Genomic DNA, 19,549 nt, shown 5'->3' on the forward strand with positions numbered 1-19,549 from the left:
AAGATGCTGAATGTCTGAAACAGAAATAGGGGAGACTTAAGACTTAATTATTTTCCCATATTAAGTATCACTAAAAAGTGAAACTCTTACATGTCTTTTAGACATGTTACTGTTGCTGCAAGTTTACAGATAATACCAGTTATATATGTGACTTGGCACCAAAATCAGATATACTGCCTCTGGCCTGGAATTATTAGAGAGAAGGAAAGTATAGGTGACTCAGTGAGGCGGGTTTTTGTTTACAGAATTCTGGGTTTTTGCAAATACACCAATACACACTTCATTGTCTTAAATGTGAATTTCAGATGAAATGTTAGTGGTTTCTAATATGAGCAACACAAGGTGGTTGTGTGATAACACATTAATAGGCTAGAAGCATAAAAGCAAACTTCTTGTGAAATTGAAAGCTCTGCAAAGGTGGTTTATGTTACAAATATGGCCTATACTTTTAATGTAAAATCAAATTACCAGTGTTACATGTGTGAACATCTAATACAGTCAAAAATTGAGGTACATGAGACCAGGGCTAGAGTAGGTACAAGCTGGGTTTCTAACAGTGATGGGGGATTATGTAGCTTTGTAAGGGCTGCCTGTAAAATGTGAGTCTCACAGTAACATTACAATTGCATGTTGAGATGATTGGCTTTCAATTGGATAGATGTTAGCTGGTCAGAGATGAGAGGCTGTTAGCTTGGGAAGTGCTGCTGGAGAAACTTAAAGGAAAATAGTCATGCAGATGTTTCTCATTCACATGTGTGGAGTGGGGAAAAAAAGTTTTTAAAATGAAAAAGAAAAACAAACAAAAAACCAACAAGAACAAATGTAGCAGAAATGCTAAGTTATGGCTTGAACCAGTGATTGAACACCTGGTGGGAAGGCAGGGCCAATCCAGGAGAGCTCAGGTGCATGCAATGGACCTGAGTGGCCAGAAGGAGTGGAGTTGATTGATTGATGAGTCTTTCAATGACTCATCAATAACTTCAGTAACTGTACAAAATACACAAAACCAAGTGACAAAAGGAATGTGAAATGTAGCATTTGAGCAAAGATGCCACATAGAGTTCTCAGCTGTCTATCTACTTGCCTGGAGCCTGTGTGTTTTTATGGGTTGCATGCTCAGAGGCTTCAGAATTGAGGGGGAAAGGTGGAGTTTCAGAGCTGAAAGCACCTCTGAGACAGCGTCCTATGTCTTGACTTATATGCTGAGTCTCATGCCTGTTATTCTCTGGGAAGTCTATCACCAGATCTCTTTTGCTCTGTTCATCTTAATAAAGCTAGTTATAGCAGGTACAAAATTTAAAGTACAGCTTCATAAGTGTTAGCCAAAACAGCTTCCTTGTGCACGTGCAGAGTGATGTGAAGCAACAGCACACCTTATCAGCTGGTGTAAATCTTTTTCTGCTGATTAAATCTGCATGTTGAGCTGCCCCAGCTGAGTCAACAAAATTGTGAAGGGCATGTGAAGACAGGGAACTTTTGGGTTTTTTCTTATTATTTATCATTTGTGCTGCCATGTTGCATAAGACCTCCACCCTGCTTTGTGTCCTTTGCAATACAATGTGAAATCACAGTCTGCTCCAGCCACTGGTAGGAAACGTACTTCCTCACTCTGTCTGTAGTGATGCTGGGAGTAATATACAAGCATACAAGTAACTGCAGACTGCCAGTTTGTGCTTCCCTGTGTTTTGTGAGGAAAAGCTGGGTGACCAGTATTAGTCAGATAAATATCAGCTTACTCATTATTAACATCAGCTAAAATTGGGTTTGTTGGCCAGTTTTGCCTAGATGCCAAGTGATGATGCTGTATGAATAACAGCCCTGCCAGTGCAGTTGCAGTTAACCATTTCTGCCTGCTTTCTGCAGCTCTGATGAATATCCAGGGCTGGGAGTGTGCAGCACCAGTAATTTATTGCCAGCTGTTCTGCTACAGCTGCCGTGGAGAGCCACAGGTTCTTACTGCAAGGTCTTGACATGCAGCTGCTTTGCTCAGGCCATGGCTGGGGAGGTGAGTGGTGGGCAGAAGAGGGGGTTAGGAATAACCTGCCCATTGTGATCTTTGGAGCCTTTATGTAAACACGACAGGAATGAAATCAACGTGGCCTTTTTTTTTTTTCTCTCTCATTTGGAGACCTGTATAGCATCCAACCATAACATTCCTGGCTGGGCCATGCGCTCTGGTGCAGAAAGGCACTACAGTGTGGGGGATCAGGCCTGTGGATCTGAGTCAGTGCCTGCTTTGTGCATGGCTCCAGTGTTTTACATTAGCTGAACCAAGGGTGGATTTTTGCACTGTGACCATAAAGGATGGAAAAAGGAGGGGAAAAAAAAAAAAAGACAGTGATCATGGGGAGCAAAATGGCTGGTATAGTAGCAGTGAACTGAAATAACAATATTTGTCTATCACTGGAATGATGGGGTCTTGGGTGTAATAGAAAGTGTTAATAAAAATAACCTCCTTTCTTCCTTGATTTTGACTTAAAAAAAAAAAAGTGTTAACATGGAAACTGCTTAATCTGGAAAGAAGTAGTTTAATATTAGCAGCCTGCTTTGTTTTACTAAGTGACATTTTACTCATTTCTGTACTTACCAAGAAATTTGTCTATAACTATTTATCTTGTAAGACAATGATGTGGTGACACACCATTTTTGTGAAATTTAAAGTTCTTATACTTGTGCAGTTCTTGCCTCAAGTGAGAATGTGGCTGTACATTTTCTGTCTGTTTCGAGGATCTTCATTTCATTCCACTGGTGTCAGCACCTCTCTAAATTGGTGCCAAATCTACAGAGTATTGTGCAGAAGTGCCCTCTGGTGTTGGGGCACGTGCTTGCTGTCAGAAATCCGGGTCAAGAAGGCAGAAGCCACTTACTCTGTTTCAAAGTTGCTGATTCTTTGCCTGCTGCAGGATCAGACTGCAATCCTTTCACTGCTCATTATGCCACGTTGTTTAAGAAACATGACAACACTTACAACAGATGCTCTGCTCCTCATTGGTTCTGTTTTGATCTGAGGCATCTTGGTGATGGCTCCACCACACAATTCTGTAGCTTCATCTTTTGCTGGTCCTGCCACTGTTGTAGATAGCTATAAATCTCACCCAAGCACTTTACTCGTCAGAAAAGGCTCAGTGTAGGGTAGAAGTCTGCAGGCCTGTTCCTTCATTGCAATTACAACCACAGAGGAGAAAAATCACAGAATGGTTGAGATTGATAAGGGTGCCACAGTCCATGTGATCCAAGTCCTGCTCAAGCAGGGACACTCAAAGCAGTATGGCCAGGATCATGCCCAAGTGCACTGACCTCCAGTTAGTCAAGAGGCACTGGAATGCTTACCTCCGCTGAGCAGCTGGGAACAAAGGCAGCATTCAAACTAGGGAGATGTGTATTTGAAGGAGAAAAACATGAAAGGATGAGAGAACTTTGGCTGAAGTTCTGTACTTTCTTAAGCTGGAAGTAGGTAGAGAGTGAGGAGCACAGTGGGCTTCGTGGAAAAGAAGCTGAAAGGCTTACTTGGGTAGAATGTGAATGGTGAAGGCGGGGTACACTGCAGAAACAATTCCCTCCAGCAAAGACTGAAGTCCCTCATGTTTCTGTGTATAAGCAGAGTTATTAGCATAACTTCCTACAGTGTTCATTCTAATACCTATTCTAACATTGCAGTAAATGTAGCAAGCTGTGCTATGTTTTGTGGAAGTTTAAACAGCGAGGTTAGTAAAGGATGAACAAAGCCTTCCATTTCCCACTCCCCAAAGCAAAAATAAACAAATAATAATGATGGTTAATTAGGGAAAAAATTATGTTCCATTTAGTGTTTAAATGTTAAATGGAACCTCACACAGAATCGTGATTTGCTAACCACATATACAAATTGGAACTTAACTGATGTGCAGCCTTTGTTTTGAAATGTTCACAGAATTTCATTAGTGACATTGTTATGTACTTGAACTCTTTTACTTAGGATTGAGAAACAGTTGTTAATAGGATAAGTCCAATTTTCAGTTAGTGTTTTCTCTTCTAGACAGATTCTAATGTATTTTCTTTGCTCATGTTTGAGGAAAGCAAAATTTCAGTTGCCCTAACTGGAAAGTCTGCAGCTAGTAGCTCAGGAGTGCAGCTATTGGCATGTGCTCTTGAAAGCTTATTAAGAGAGAAGAGTTTTCTAGAATCATTACGTTTAATGAATAAAAACTTTCCTGGGATTTTATGCAAGTGGTAGATTGTCAAGAACTATATGAAATCTCTGAGAGATGTGAGAAACATATCACATGGCCTAAAATCAGAGCCACTCTTACAGAATTAGTTTGCTTTTCCTCTGGAGATTAACACATAGCAATTCTGGGCTAAATTTCAAGAAGAATGAACTCTAACCTGTGCGTTTTCCCTTTGGTTGTTTTTCTTAACCTGAAAACAGTCTTGTGAGTATATACAGTAAAATGCCAGGAAAAATAAAATGAAATTAAATAATCCATTTTCAAGCTTTGCAAACTACTATTTTCAGTTTGTAAAGAAATCTAAAAATAGCCCTTATGTTCAGCAGGTGCTTGAAGGCATGCTCAGGCCCAACTGGTGCACCATTAGCTGCACAGGGGTATTTTCTGCTGTAGCTTTATACCCTTGTAGAGCTGTTCCTGCCCTCTCAGATGTTCTTGTTCACAGCTAGTGCTTGGAACCTCTTTTTAAGTTAGCAGATGTGCTTCTGTTTGCTTTATAGCATCCAGGAACTTCAATCTGCTACTCTTCTCTCCTTCTGCCTCTGTCCAGGACAAATACTTTCTCTTAGTGCAAGCATGATTCACATTTACCACACAAATGTTCATTATTTCTTCTAATGTATCAAGTATGATACTTGTAGAAGAGCTGATTTTGTATTTACTAAAACATATAAAATGATACAAAAATGAAATATAACCGTGCATAATATCTATACAGATTTCAAATCTGTAAGAACAATTAAAGGAAGGCTTCAGGGAGTGCATTTCAAGATGCTGCTCTATTGAAGCTTGAACTTACCAACTCGCATTAGCTAAAGGCTAACCAGTCAATGATACATACAATTTGAGTCTGATTTGAAGATTTCTATTGAGTGTATGATTGTACTAAGAAAAGGCAAGTGTCTTAATATGCTAACGCTATCCAAGGACTAAGAAATACAGCAAGTGTGTGTGTGTTGTCAGCTGACTTATTTTATGTATTATTATATTATTATTATTATTTTATGAATGAGGACTCAGATTCTGGTGATCTTTGACATCTTGAATAGATAACAAAAGAGAGTTTAGGATATTTTGATTGTCTAAATAATAGAAATGAAGGCAAAATTAATAAAACTCATCTGAAATCTTCCCTAACCATGAGATTTCTCATCTGATGTAATCAAAAAACATTTGTGAGGCTCACTCTGCTTTGACTCAATAACACATATGTGCTTGTTAGCAAGATTTTTCTTTTGGGCAAGGACTATGATTCAAAAGGAATATTTGATACAGCTATGAGCAACTGTGAAAGCTTTACTGGATTTGAAATTGCTAAGTCCTCGATTTGTTTGCTTTTTCTTTTTCCTACTCTTTGAATATAGAAACCTCTTTAACTTTCACTTTTTTATTAAAAACCATACTATCTTTCGTAGGGAATCCTGTTTGCTTGTACATAATAAATATTTGGCATTCTAAAAAGTATCTTTTACTGGGAGAACAGTGGGATTTCTTTCCCTACATTGGTCCAGACACTCAAGATACCACTCCTGGTTCTACAGACCCTTTTGCTTTAATAACAACAACAAAAGTTTACACCCCATTTGTTCCACTTGTGGCTTCTTGGGGGAGCTGCTTGGGGAGCTGTATCATGAAGCAGGACTGTGAGTTGCACAGGGAAAGAATATGCTCCTTGGCTCTCTGTTCTCTCTGCAAAGCTCAATCTGAGTCTGAAATGTATAAACATGGTAAGCTGCAGTTGAAAATCACTCAGGTCCTGTGCTCTCATTTTCTGCTGTCTTGAGTTAAGAACTTGCACTGTGGCAGGTACTTGACTTCAAACACCCGCTATAAGAGAGATACTTTTCTTTCTGTCTTGGCCCGCAGGGGGATCACATGGATGCAAATCAGCCATGAGACCTCTCATCTGGAAGGATCTGCCATGGAGGTGTGTGGGGACAGTGTTTGCAAGTGGTTTAATCAGTGTAGCTGGCAGTGTGCCAGCTTTCCTACAAGGGACTTGGGAGGGAGGGAGCTCTGCTTTTCACTTGGAACAATTAAAGTGTCGTTCTTGCATTCATTTCTGCTAAATATGCTTCCCTCTTGTTTTGATTAATTAGGGAATGTGGGCTATAGATTTTAACCTCTGAGCAACCCCCTCACTTTTGATACTGTGTTCTGCACAGGCATAAGGATGACTTCAAGTCTTTTTTTTGGGGGGGGGATTGATTCACTGGGAAGTACCGTGCTTGCAGAAGTGTTTCAAGTGAAGTGGCAGACCTTTTCGTGGTATTGCTGAGACTCTCTGTGCCAAAGGGGTTTTCTTATTCTCATGGAGGATTTTGCAGGAATTGTAGTAGGGACAAGCCTTCTTGCTCAGCAGCATAAGCTGTCCTGTTTGAAGTGGGGAGTCATCTAATGATGGAATTGTTTCACGGACTGCTGCATGTATATGCAAACACTGTACAACTCAAGAGATACTCTGTTCCAATAAAAAAAAAGCCAATGCTGCAGGACTTAAGAATGTTATTGTCTGCCTTGAGCTAGAGTTAATTAAGAAGATAAAAACAGGAACAAGATCAGCCTTTTTTTTCTTTTTGAAGAGCTTGTTGAAATAAATTTTATTTTCTTTCTATTTCTTTTTTTAATCTAAATCCCTTTCAGTCGTGGTTAAGTGTGTTAAGCACGGAACGTGGCATGTGAACAGCAGAACGTGTAATTTCTTTTTCTGATAACTTGTGAGAAAGGCTTTTGACTCTGGAGATTGTCTTCAATGTGTTGGCTGCAGTAAAATTGAATGCAAAAGATAGCTGGTCATATTTTGTATATAATTAGCCAGTTCTAGTAGACTCCTTAAATCAAATAGATTGCATTCCCTAAATGGAACAGTTTCTAGTAGCTCTAGAATCAGAATGGGAAGGTTTTTTAAAAATAAAACAAAAAAAAATTCAAACACGCATTAGAAAAATCCACTTGTGCCAAATTTTCAGCGTGTTATGAGTGCCCTTAAATCCCTTGACACCAGTAATATAGAAGTCAGTTAATCCTTTGTTGTGCAGTGTGCCAGAACAGAGTATTAACTTCAGTGTAGAAAAGTTGAGGTTTCATCATTTGCAGACAAGAAGAAAAAACAGCTTGCTTTTTTATTTTGGTCCTTTCAGATTGAGGCTAAAACTTGTAAACAATTTTTTAAAAGTTTGTTTTTTTTTTTTTTTTTAAATAAACTAACAATCAAATCTATTATATTTGGACATTTCTGCATTTTTCACTTTCTATGCAACTAAGAGGCAGAATGTGTAATGGTGGCAGTTGTTACTGATAGGAAGACTCACATTTTTGTTTGAGATGTCCATAATCTTCACTCTGTTTTAAGATCTTTATGTTTTGTTTTCTCATAAAAGCATCCACCTTTGTATTTTATCATTCATTTTCGGCAACTTTTGCACTGGGAACTGTATATTTTGGTGCAACCATCATAATCCATGCATTTAAAGTGATGAATTTTGTTAAATCAACATTTAGGAAAGAGTTACTCTAAGCAGGAGGTCCTATTTAATATGTGAGTTATAAACTGGGAGGTCTCCTTAATGGTCCAAATATTTCTTAAGCATATTTAATCCATAAGATTAAAAGGTGAAAATGAATTCTTTGTACAGTGCTGAAATTTGAGAGTACAGCCACGGAGTGAGATTATCCAGAATTCTGGCAGTCCTGTGGATTCAACAGTAGACTTTTTGTAAAACCTTTATACAGTTCTTTCTTTATCTTAAATGCTTCCTTGTGAGATATTTTAATTTTCATTATGTTTTGCTGCTTATGAATTATACCGAAGTAGACAACATCTATCTGATGTTTTGGACCAGAAAACTTTTCTAGTGATGATATGCTGAAGGAACGCTCTCCCATGTGCCCATCTGGAGGAGAAATACTGACAGACTAGGATTTGTGTGGACTGCAGTAATGGTGAGTGAGCATCAGACACAAAGTACTCAGGAAGACAGTGAATGATTTTCTAGGGTGGACTTCTTAATAAGAAGAAAATATAAGACGAGGACCTTTTCAGTAACTTGTAATCCTTGGATTTCCTATAGCTGATTAAGATGGTTTTTGTAGGACTGTATTCAAAATCAGAGCTTTTATGCGATATCTTTGTCATCTGTGTCGCTTGCTCTGAATTCTTCACTGATGTATACTGTGCTTCGTTTGCCGCTTCTTTTTTTCTTAGATTAATCCTTTTTTAACACTGCTTTCTCCTGTTGGTAATCCTGACCAAAACACCTTTATCATCTCCTGTTTTGTGCAGACTGTTGACCAAGTTCATAGAGAAATCTTTGAATTTTTTTGTGATGAAACTAATTGTTTTACATGTGAACCTACAAGACTGTGAGGCGCTATATATATGTGAAGAGTAGGTTGTCATTGAATTCAGGAACTGAGAAGGAATATTTCATCTGCTAAGTATGTATAAAAGTGGTAATTAAACAAGAGCAATAACTGCTCGCTAGCAGAACAGATGAGAGCAGTTAATCAAGCTCATCTTTCACAGCAAGTGTAAATACGGGCCATGAAGAAAAGGCTATGTACTGCCTTTTCATAAAGGTTATGTTGTTATGTGAAGGATTGATGTGTTCCAGTCACCTAAGTTATTCAAAACCAAAACCAATTTTCAAGATACTGAGCAGGCGATTTCTTCCCACAGTATTGGAATATCAGGTGTTATCAAGCTCATTGGAGTGTATTTGGGTTTCATAAAGAATATTCTCTTTCCTCACAGACTTTCTTCATTACTGGTGCTAGTAGTAGACTCTGCTGTGCCACACCATCTAAAAGGGATTTACTATTTTATTTTGCACAGGGCAAAGGTTCCAAATGTGAATGCAGCTTCATTGACACTGCAGCTTTTCTATATATATATATATTTTTGCAGGAGTGTGTTATTAGTTCTGTCAGTTAGTGACAAGGATGTTACTCTTGCCTAGAAGGTGAGCTCTTGGTGTAATCTCAGAAAGCAGCATTTCCAGCTCCTGTTGTGAGCAGTAGTGTTGAACAAGCAGAGAAGCACAGCAAGCTTTGTTTTGTTCAGATGCTTGCCTGGCAAACTTCTTATCCTCTGTGTGATCCAGCAGGGTTTGTACAAACTTAGGCAGATCCAGTATATTTTTGAAGCAAGGGGAAGTAGTGAAGTGCTATGGCAACTCTGTTCTGACCTTTCTCCTCAATCTATCCATGTAATTTGTTCCTTCAACTAAATTTTGTAGGTTATGCAATATTTTCTTCTTGATGTTTTCTATCCAGCACAGGCTGTCCTGCCTCTTTATGTTGTTACCCGTATTCCAATCCATTTGTGAGGCCCTCCCCCAGTTGGTTTGTTTTCTCAGCAGTGTTTCTTTCCAATCTCTATTTCCAGTCCTAGAGTATAAAAACGAATTGAGTAAACTCTCCTTTCAGTGCTTGCTCATTTGCAAAGGTAATCCACTTTGCCTGAGACATGCTTGCTTTTGCATAGCATATGATTAAATTTGACTCCAATATCTTGCCTGAGATCAATTGCTCATTTTAGCTTTTTTTTTATTTTCTTTTTTTTTATTCCTTCCTTCCCCTAAGCATCTTGGGGATTTTTGTTGTTGATTTTTCTCTGGCTTCATATCACTCATGCGCTACCAAAGTAAACTTGACATTCAAGTAGGATAATGTTATCAGTTTCAGGTTGTACTGTACTGGATACATGCTACTTTATTCTCCTCCTGTCAGCAAATTAGGCAGTCTGTACTCATGCAAGACAATACAGTAAGCAAAATAGAAGAATGGTGTGCCTTTTTTGTGTTTATCTGTGTTAGAAAACCTTTTTATTGGTGAGGCAATGGTTAGATTTCTTTTGTAAAGAGTATCTATGTTTCAGCCCAGCGTTGAATACTGCTGAGCTGATACATGTTCTTGCAGAACCTTGATACAGCTGTCAGTAGTAGACACTGGTTCTGTATTGGTCTTGACTCTAAGATCAGCCAGTCTTTTGAATGTGTGAATATTAGTTATTTTCAGCATGAATTTTAAATCTCAATTTTGGTTAGTACAAATGCCTCACAAATATTGATGTACAATACTTTTAAGTCCTTAATTGAATTTGTTATACTCAGTAAACAAAACCTACTTTGTTTCACTAGATATACTGTCTGTAAATCCATGCTGTCTGGCATTAATTTAATAACTGTTTTTGCTTATATATTAATTGAATCCTCTGAAAATGCTTTCTTGGTCTGGATGTCAAATTACAGATGGCCTGAAAGTTAGGTGGGCTTCCTTTGCAGATTGACACAATTATTAATTCAAGGGTTTTTTTTGGTATTATAGGCCTTATCTTTCCTGCACTGGTAGCTTTTTATCTCTTTACCCAAACCTTTTAGGATTTATGCTATGATTTATTGAGTGCAAAGTGGTACCTCACCTTACTCTCGTGGGAATCATACCAGTAGCAGTAACGAAACTTGAGAGAACACAGAAATAAATACCAACAAAAATGTTTTATTTCTTGATAGAATACGTGACTACTTTCTTCTTTTGAACTGTCATTTTTTCCAGGCACTGAGCACCAACCATGAATACTAATAACTAAATAATTTTCTAGAATATGATCTGTTTTTGGCATTGCAGACCAAGTCCAGTGATGCCTTAGGTAGTGGTATGCTGACGCTAATCAGATTCATAAAGCAGGTGTGAAAGATGCAGTTGGATATGCAAGAGGAGTTTAACTGACAAGGCTTGGGGGCAGAAAAAAGTTTAAGCTAACATGCTAATGGGACTTTTTACTGGTACTATACTGTTCTAGCCAGTATTGTCTGAGTATACAAAGAAGCAAGGCTTGCAGGAAGAAGTAATATAACTTGCTTTTGCTCTTCTTTTCCAGTTAAATTGGTGGATATTGAGAATATCTGCTGCCTTTTAAAAACCTATTCTCACAAATGTGTTCAAAATATCATTTCTTATTTTTCATTAATGTTGGATTATCTGATACGAGAAATTACTTCTAATGGCAAGTCTGTCTTCTGGTACAATATTGCCATTCTTTTTCCTCTTTAAACCCCATCCATAGCTTTAGCAACACTTTCATAACAAGGAGGCTCTGATTTAGAACTGATCAAATTTAGATCTGACCAAATCTTATTTATAACATTGAGACTGAATTTGTTCAAATTCAAATGCTAGATACAAAGTTCTCTACTTGTCCCTCTAGTACCCCTATTTATGTTGTTCCATGTCATTCAACAGTTACTGTACACAAGTTTTTTTTAAATTATCCTGGTTTTGTTTCCAAAACAAACTGAGGACGTTTTGCAAATGTAGGCTTTGGGCTCATAATTTTTGTACTGTGTTTATAAATGTGATTCTGCAGTCTTATTTTGTTAACGCAGATATGAGATTGACTGTGGCTGCTGTTAGAACAACCAGCCCCTGCATCATCATGTTCTGAGAACCTCTGGATCCTGAAAAATAGACATTGCTTGTGTTTGTTGTCTTGGGGTAGGCTTTTTCAGGATAAACTTAGGTTTGAGCAGCCTTTGCTCTGAGCTGGAACCTGAAAGCCAGCCACTGATTCCTAATCCTTGATCTCCTCTGGCCATTTTGTCCTCAAACTTAATGCTTAAAGTGTCAGACTTATGACTTCATCAGATATCTGATTTCACTCACTCAGATTGACAGTTGGGTAAATGTATGTAAGAAGCAGACCCTCTTACTTGGCTTCCGAACTTGATTTCTTCAATACCATGGGAAATATAGATCAGTTACAAAGAGGAAAACATCCCGAGTTCTTAACTCTTTATTATTTCTCATAGTAAACCTCAGCAGAGGTTCACATTCAGGGATGTTGTCTTCTTTACGTTGTTAGGATTTACTTTGAGCTGGTGAAGATGGCTTTGTCACTTTATTTTATCCACTTCTAAATTTCTGTCAAGTGACCCTCTAAACAGTCCCAGGAGCTGACCTAAAATTTCTGGCAGTGACTGTGCTGCCACAGGAGTTCTTCTTTGCCATGGTTTGGCTGTGTCTTCCTTTCACTAGCTGACAGAAAGTCTAATTACTCATTTGCAAGTGCACTTAAATAAAGTAATTTAGAAAATTGCTTGCGATCAAGGAGTATCATAGTGTCCTGGTTTCAGCTGGGACAAAGTTGATTTTTTTTCTTTATAGTGTCTGGTATGACGGTATGTTTTGCTTCAGGAGAAAAAGCATATTGATAACATGCTGATGATTTAGTTGTTGCTGAGCAGTGCTGTACACAGCCAAGGACGTTTCAGTTTCTCAGCTTCTCATACTGCTCTCCCAGTGAGGGTAGCTGGGAGGGCACAGGGAGTTGGGAGGGGATGGAACCGGGACAGCTAATCTGAATTGTCCAAAAGGGTGTTCCATATCATATGACGTAATGCAAAAGAATCTTGAAAAACGGGGGAGAGTTGGTCAAGGAATAACTGCTGTTCTATGACTAGTTGGGCATCAGTATGCAGGTGGTGAGGAATTGAGTTATAACAACTTGCATCGCTTGTATTTCATAAATTTATATAAAATTATCATTACTAACATAATTATTGTTACTATTATCTTTTTTCCTCGTCCTTTTCTGTCTTAGTAAATAGTTTTTATCTCAACCCACAAGTTCTATTATCCCCTTCCCACCACCCCCTTTTTTTTTTCTTTTTTTTTTTAATTTATCCCCCATCCCATTGAGGGGTAAAGCAAATGCTTAGCTGCTGGCCAAGTTAAACCAAAACACTTAGGAAATGGGAGTCATTGTCAAATATTATTTTTCCGTGGTGGAACAAAGATCATCTAGATGCAGATTTTGCAATTGCAGAAAACAGCAGTAGTTAACTTGGAGAGAGATAAAGGATTCACATCTTTGAAGGCTTCTTAGTATCTTTTCCTTTTGCCTGCATGGCACTTTGTCAGCTCTATTTTCTTCAGTGCTAAAATTCTCAGTATTAGAGATTTTGCCTTGTGATATAGATTAAGGAAATCTTTGAAGTAAGGTACATTAGCATATAAGCTCTGGCACTCTTTGGTTACACGTGGGTCAGGATAATAAGTGTTTGTTCAGGTGCCCTGTACTAGGAACAGAGTGTTTTCTGTCTTGTCACAATGCATTAATGGTTGTGCCATATTTTTGTTAAAGTACTTGTCAAATTTCTCAGACCTGGGTTTGTATTTTTTGGTTTCTGAACCCCTAAATTATAAATCTTGAAAGTTTTTTGTTGCTGCCTACTTGAAATCAGAATGAAAGTGTTCCTTGTGTGCATACGAATGTCTGACTCCTTTGAGGGATTTCTCTCTGACTGTCAGATGAAAGGGGAACAGATCAATCATCTGTCACCTATAGTATTAGATACAGCAAGCTTCATCTCTTACAGGTTCAGTTTAAAATGCTTGTTCCTGCTATATGACGAGCATCTGCATTTGGGAGCTGGTATCATGCTTTTGCAGGGTAGCCCATTAGACATATAATTGGATATATTTAGACTGGATATAAGGAAAAATATTTTTACAGTAATGCTGGTGAAGCACCAGATCAGGTTGCCCAGAGAGTGGTGGATGCCACATCACTGGAGACATTCAGAGTCAGGTTGGATGGGGCTCCAAGCACCTGATGGATTTGTACATACTTCTGTTCCTTGTAGGGAACAGAGTAAAGAGGAGTAAATATCTTTAAAGGTCCCTTCCAACTGAAATGATTCTATGATTTAATGTGGCTTGTATCTGGGCAATGAATCTGAAAAACTCTAAATATGGTGAATTTACTACGTGTTAGTGAATTGTGCAGTTGCCCTGAACATTATATTCTTCATTTATATAACATTAATTTCTTCATTGATATGAAGAAAATTTTGGGGATTAATTGTACATATGTAAGCCATCTGTGCAGTGGCAGTGCATGAAGTAAGTATAAGAGCCATTCTCCAGGACTGTTGCACACTGTCTGCACAAATGGCTAAGATAATTTTGTCTGAAAAAAAAAAAAAAGTAGATATCTATTTTGGAAAAACAGAACACATTTAGACTACCTAGAATGTATGGTAACTTTTTTTTTTTTTTTAAACAGAGAGTGATTCTGTATGCAAACGAAAGTATATTTTCTTATGTACTTACTATACTGGGACAGATTATATTATTTTCCTATACTATTTTTTTCCTGTGGCTTAAGATGGAGTTTACTTTGGCTTTCGAATGAAATTAAATGTCTGCAAAAATAACCCAAGAATAGAGCATCTCTTTTTGTGGACTATCGAATGTGTCCACGTATCAGAGAGATCCTAACTTTTGTTTTTCCTGGTTCTGCTGCATTTAAGCTCTCATTTGCAATAGTGAATTAATGTAGGAGTTTGAAATTGATTATAAAAGAAGTGGATGACAGCTTGCTTTGGCTGTAAAGCTGCATACTCATATTTTTGGCAGTAGGAAAAAAGGGCTGATTAGAAGAATCTATTTCCTGTATGTTTAAATATAAACCAGATACTCAGTCATGAAAAAGGTCATTCACTATTTTCCAAAGACTTTTTTCCCCCCAGTGTGAAATGGTAGTTTGAATGAAAAATGTATTAGTCCCCTTACATAGAAAGTAAGCATCAAGAAAAGGCAGTTGTACTAATTCTTTCCTTCTTTTGTGGATTCAGATTGTTTCTGGCTTTAAACAGACAATTCCCTAATGGCCACACTAGTGGTTTTAAATTTTCATAGCAAAAGTGAAAACGTAATTGCAGTAAGTGAGTATCAGAAAGATTTCAGTTCAAGCAGCATTTTCTGGGACTTCCATTTTCACATCATTTTTCAGGAATGAAAGTCTGATATATTACTGTAGGTGATGTGAATCCTACCTGTTGGTAGGATTTCTTACAGTCCTTTTGAATATTTATGTTGCCATTCCTATTTAGATATGAGATCAGATTTTTTCCAATTCTAGTATGTGAGGACTTCTATCTGGTGCTCCTCTTCCCTAAGCCTGTGTAGAACTGCTGCTGTTGTTGTTTTTTGTTTTTTGTTTTTTGGTTTTTTTTTGTTTTTTTTCTGAGCTGTTTGAGTGGCATGGCTCTGAGTAGCAAGGGGATCTTAGGTAGTCAGGAAAAAAGATTGACTGTGGGTAATAATTGAATACACAGTATCAGCCACATTCAGCTACTTCTTTTGTTCCAGTGAATTACATAATTGGATTTTTTATGACATGATAGGAGAAGTGTAATATGCACAGGCCTGTTTATCTAGGGAATCTCTGCTTTCTAAGAAGGTTTTATGAAGTAGAAGCAACTTGATGTTCCTGGTGGTTCTATGGCCAAACTGACATCCAGGAACAGAAGCAATGGAAGAGCTGGAGGTGCTGCACTTGATGAATATGATCAGGGCTACTGTTTTCATCCCAACACATGCTTCTGTAATGCTTTTCAGAGTGGGTCCTGCCTTCCCTTCTGTCTGAAAATAACCAGCACTCTGTGCTACAGGTAACAGTTTCAGAAATTTATAGAGCTTCTGCTGAAGGAGAAAGGGTCATTACCTTTATGTGTTATGGAAGAAAAGAGATATATAAAAAAATGCTGATAGTACAGGTTGTGCTGTGATGAGCAGCTTGATGCTTTTTCAGTCCTGTCCCCTCAGTGCTATGTGAATCCTCTTTTGAGACAGATGTAGCCCTTTTCCACCTAAGAGGAGTTATAACTGAGTGTCTTGTATCTAATTTATGAAGGGACCATTGAATGGCAGTATCCCACAGAAGTCACAGGAGCAGCAAATGAAGGATCCATCTTGTTCATTCTAACCTACTTCCTATGGTTTAGCATAAGAATGGGAAAAAAAGCATTCTATAATTATATTGATGTTTGCTATATGAATTGTGACTTGAGGATGTGAACTTGAAGGCAAACAATGATACAGAAACACATGGTTGTGTTTTGAGTTGCTCACATTGCAGTTACGTGGCTGCTAAACGTTCTTCAAATGCAGGCTTGTTGTTTCCATTAAAGGATTTTACAGGGCTCCGTACGCATCATATCTTACTAAGCTTACCATCTTGGATCTTAGAAAGGGCTTTGAGCACAATGCCAGGGCCCCCAAGGCACAACTTACACAGTCTGTGGGTGGGCTGGGTGAATCTGATGCTCATTGCCTACAGACAGACCTATATGCAAGTACCCCTGGATGGGACTCAAAACTCCTCATGGATGACTATGGCTGGAAAAGTATGCTCAGAGTATTCATTTCATTGGTTTGAAGTCAAGGTGAAGGCTGCAGCTGGAATGGTTTTCAGGGTGGGGCAAGCTGTTTCCCAGCATGGGTGGCACCTCTGTGCTGCAATGGTAGCATCCCCAAGTGCAGAAACCTCTGACCAGCCTAACGTGTTACAGTTGTTTGAGGGAAGTGTGTCCTGCTTAAATGTAGACAGACTTCTTGTTCGGGGGCTGTATGGGCAGATAATACAACTTGATCAGTTCTCTGTTGCCTGCATAGTCATGGGTACTTTAGGGCACATGGGCACAATTAAAGAATTCACCAGCAACTGAAGGAGACCCTTAATGCACAATATGGCTGATATTTTTAGTATTGACATTCTGAATAATAGATATTTCTATTTTGAAGACTAAATTTTACAGTATGAGGAGAGGAAAGCTAAATGGAATAAAAACGCACAGCATATTTTTTCCTCAATGAACACAGCTGCTTACTAAACTCCACTCAGAGATTAGGTCAATGAAGATACAAAAACAATAAGCTTTTAATATAACGATAAAATATTCTACTTCTTTATTTTTAAAGAAACAAAAAACACCCTAGAGATTATATGCAAGCAAGAAACACATGAAAGTGCCTCCTAATATAGAGGCTTGATATTCTGTTGAACTTCAGGTGGGAAGATGAAAGGCCTCTGATAAAGAGAAGAGAGAAAACAAGCAGCTCTGGCTAAAACCAAGCTTTACCAGATCATTGGAGAGGATTTCGGAATGTAGGGCAGTGTTGAAAAGACATTGTCAAGTTAAATTTTTTTTTTCTATGTAATTAATTAACAAAAAAAGAGAAAGCTTATAGTTTTTTCATATTCACCACTGTTGTAGTTCTGTTCTGTAATACTTTTGTGTTTCTCTATGCTGATGCAGTTGATACACAGAAGGAGGAAAACTTAGAAAATAAGGGGCATTATTGTAAGAGGAAAAGGTAAGTGCAAATATAAGGCTGGAACACACTTGAATCTTTTCATCATGTGGAAAAAGCCAGTTACGACTCAGCAATTGCTTTAGACCCTCTAATTTATTTATTACATGAAGGCTACAAGAAATATTAACCAACAAATAGAATGTTTTATTTTTGCATTATTATTATTTAGCTTTGCATGTTGATTCATCTGATATTGCTGTGGTGTACCACCAAGACAGAAATGGCCTGATTCCTTTGACATGATTACTTTATGATCCAGTGCACTGCCTGGTTTGCTTGATACTACTACTAATGGGAAAGGAAAGAGGAAGAAGGAGGAGGAGCAAAGAGGAATAGGAGACTATGAGTTTGCCATGAATTTTCCCTCTCTTCAAAGGGCTCTCCTGTCCTTTACTAACTAGTCACCTTTCTGCACTGCATTATAGGACTGGCCGTGTCTTGGCCTGTTGCTGGTTATACTGGCACTTGGGGCACCATTTATTCCTGCTGCAAAATCACTGTGGGCAGAGTAACTGTGCTGCTGCTCCTGGCACTAGCTACCAAATCTGTGAAGCAGGAGTGCCTTCCTCTGAATTTAACAGGAATGCAAAGCTCTGAACATTTTCCAGTAAGTGTGATCCTGCTCACTTTCAATGACCAGGTTTATCTGTTTATTTGATTCAGTTTGTATAGATTAATTTTCTTTTTGTAATGATTTTTGATGTGAAAGAACTGAAATTTTACATTCACTGCCAGATTTGCTCAGATTTCATGATGAAGGTAATTTATAGGTTTTGGTAGTGATAGAAATTAATTATTTTCTCAAATTTTAAAAGACAATTTTGCATTATGCAGGCTCTGTAGGACAGAGTGCAAACTTACTTAGGGGACAGACTCCAAACCTTTTATTTCCATAGCAGAGCAGTTTCTCAGCCTGTTCATGCTGGAACATCAAATGAAGAGCATGCTGGTGCCAGCTGGGATGGGAGGCATCCGCCGCTGCTTGGGGTTGTGTTTCAGTTGACAGGTGGAAGTCAGGATGGCAATGAGAATGTCTTTGATGCAGTATTTAACATGTGCCCTTTTCCTAAAGGGGGAAGATCAAACAACAGGAAGCAGCTTCCTTGATTCCAAAACAAAACCTGGCTTCTCAGCCTGCCTTCTGTGCAAAAATCTGCCCCTCTTTTTTTCAGAGTGGGAACAAACTTGTTATTTTCCTGCTGTGCATTGAAATCCATGTTGATTTTGCTCCTCTGTGAGAGCATCACATAGGAAACGGAGCTGGATCCAAGCCAGCTCCTAGTCTCTGAGGTACACCTGTCCTTTTACAGAGGGGAGAGAGTGAAAGCCTCCTATCCCTCCTGTGTAGTTTATACCTTGTCTTTGCCTCAAGCAAGGAAAGTAAATCCTGGAGTTGGGAAACCTGGCCACAGACCAGAGTCTCTTGCATATTTCTTTTATTGTCCCTGTGAGCGATGTGTTTCGAGACCCTGGCAGCTCCCATTATGAATATAAACCAGATCACACCAGGTGGCCCAAGAACTGCAGTGTTTTGTTGAACAAACCAGTCATAGGGAGCAGAAATGTAGCTTACTACTTGCACCAGACTTTGTGCTGTGGCTTTCGTTGTCTCAGTGAACATCAAAAAAAAAGTCTGTTTAAATGGTCCTCTATTTATCTGGGTGGCCGGTACAACATCAGCCTTGGAAGCAGAAGTGTGATTGCTCACATTTAAGCCTCATCTAAGATATTGAGAAGGTAAGTACTGAAAAGTAAGTTTTTAGGGGTTGGGACTAGATCCTTCCATGGTTCTGTCTTCTACCAGTCTGGTATCTTTCACTTCAACTGAACCGTAATCTTTTGTGTTTTGGCGTATTTTCTATACTGTAAATCTAAAGTGTAATTAACTTATAAAAGGAGGCAAGAGAAAATACAGATTATGTAGACTAAAGGAAAACATTACATGTGGAACCATACTTTTCTTTTTGAGATATTCCTTGTGATTCAGAAAACTGGAAGCGATGGAGGATATAGGAAGCGTATTTAGTTGTGTTTGTGTAGGTGACCTAACATTTGCAGTTGCTTGGTGTTGTGAATGTAGGCTGCTTTTCAAGCTTGGATATAGCAGAGCAATATTTCTGTTGTTTTTAATGTAGGCATATAATATTTTGGTTTGGAATTCAGTAATGCAGCATGTGTGT

At 38.3% G+C, this 19,549-nt stretch overlaps 1 protein-coding gene across 12 annotated transcripts in view; it reads left to right on the forward strand.

Moving 5' to 3' along the window:
- Positions 1-19,549, forward strand: part of BMPR1B (bone morphogenetic protein receptor type 1B) — a 235,302-nt gene that overhangs the window by 65,756 nt on the left and 149,997 nt on the right. For 7 of the 12 annotated variants that reach the window (XM_048942342.1, XM_048942341.1, XM_048942337.1 and 4 more), the window contains one exon: positions 6,075-6,135. The exons of 4 other annotated variants lie outside the window; for them this stretch is intronic. In XM_048942342.1, the coding sequence (XP_048798299.1) occupies positions 6,088-6,135 (48 nt within the window). In that variant the 5' untranslated portion in view covers positions 6,075-6,087. Of the gene's footprint in view, positions 1-6,074; positions 6,136-8,050; positions 8,151-19,549 lie in introns of all 12 variants that reach the window. One more of the 12 variants, XM_048942345.1, reaches the window with a different exon arrangement.

Source organism: Lagopus muta, chromosome 4 (assembly GCF_023343835.1).
Source record: "Lagopus muta isolate bLagMut1 chromosome 4, bLagMut1 primary, whole genome shotgun sequence".
In the NCBI taxonomy this organism is placed as follows: Eukaryota; Metazoa; Chordata; class Aves; order Galliformes; family Phasianidae; genus Lagopus; species Lagopus muta.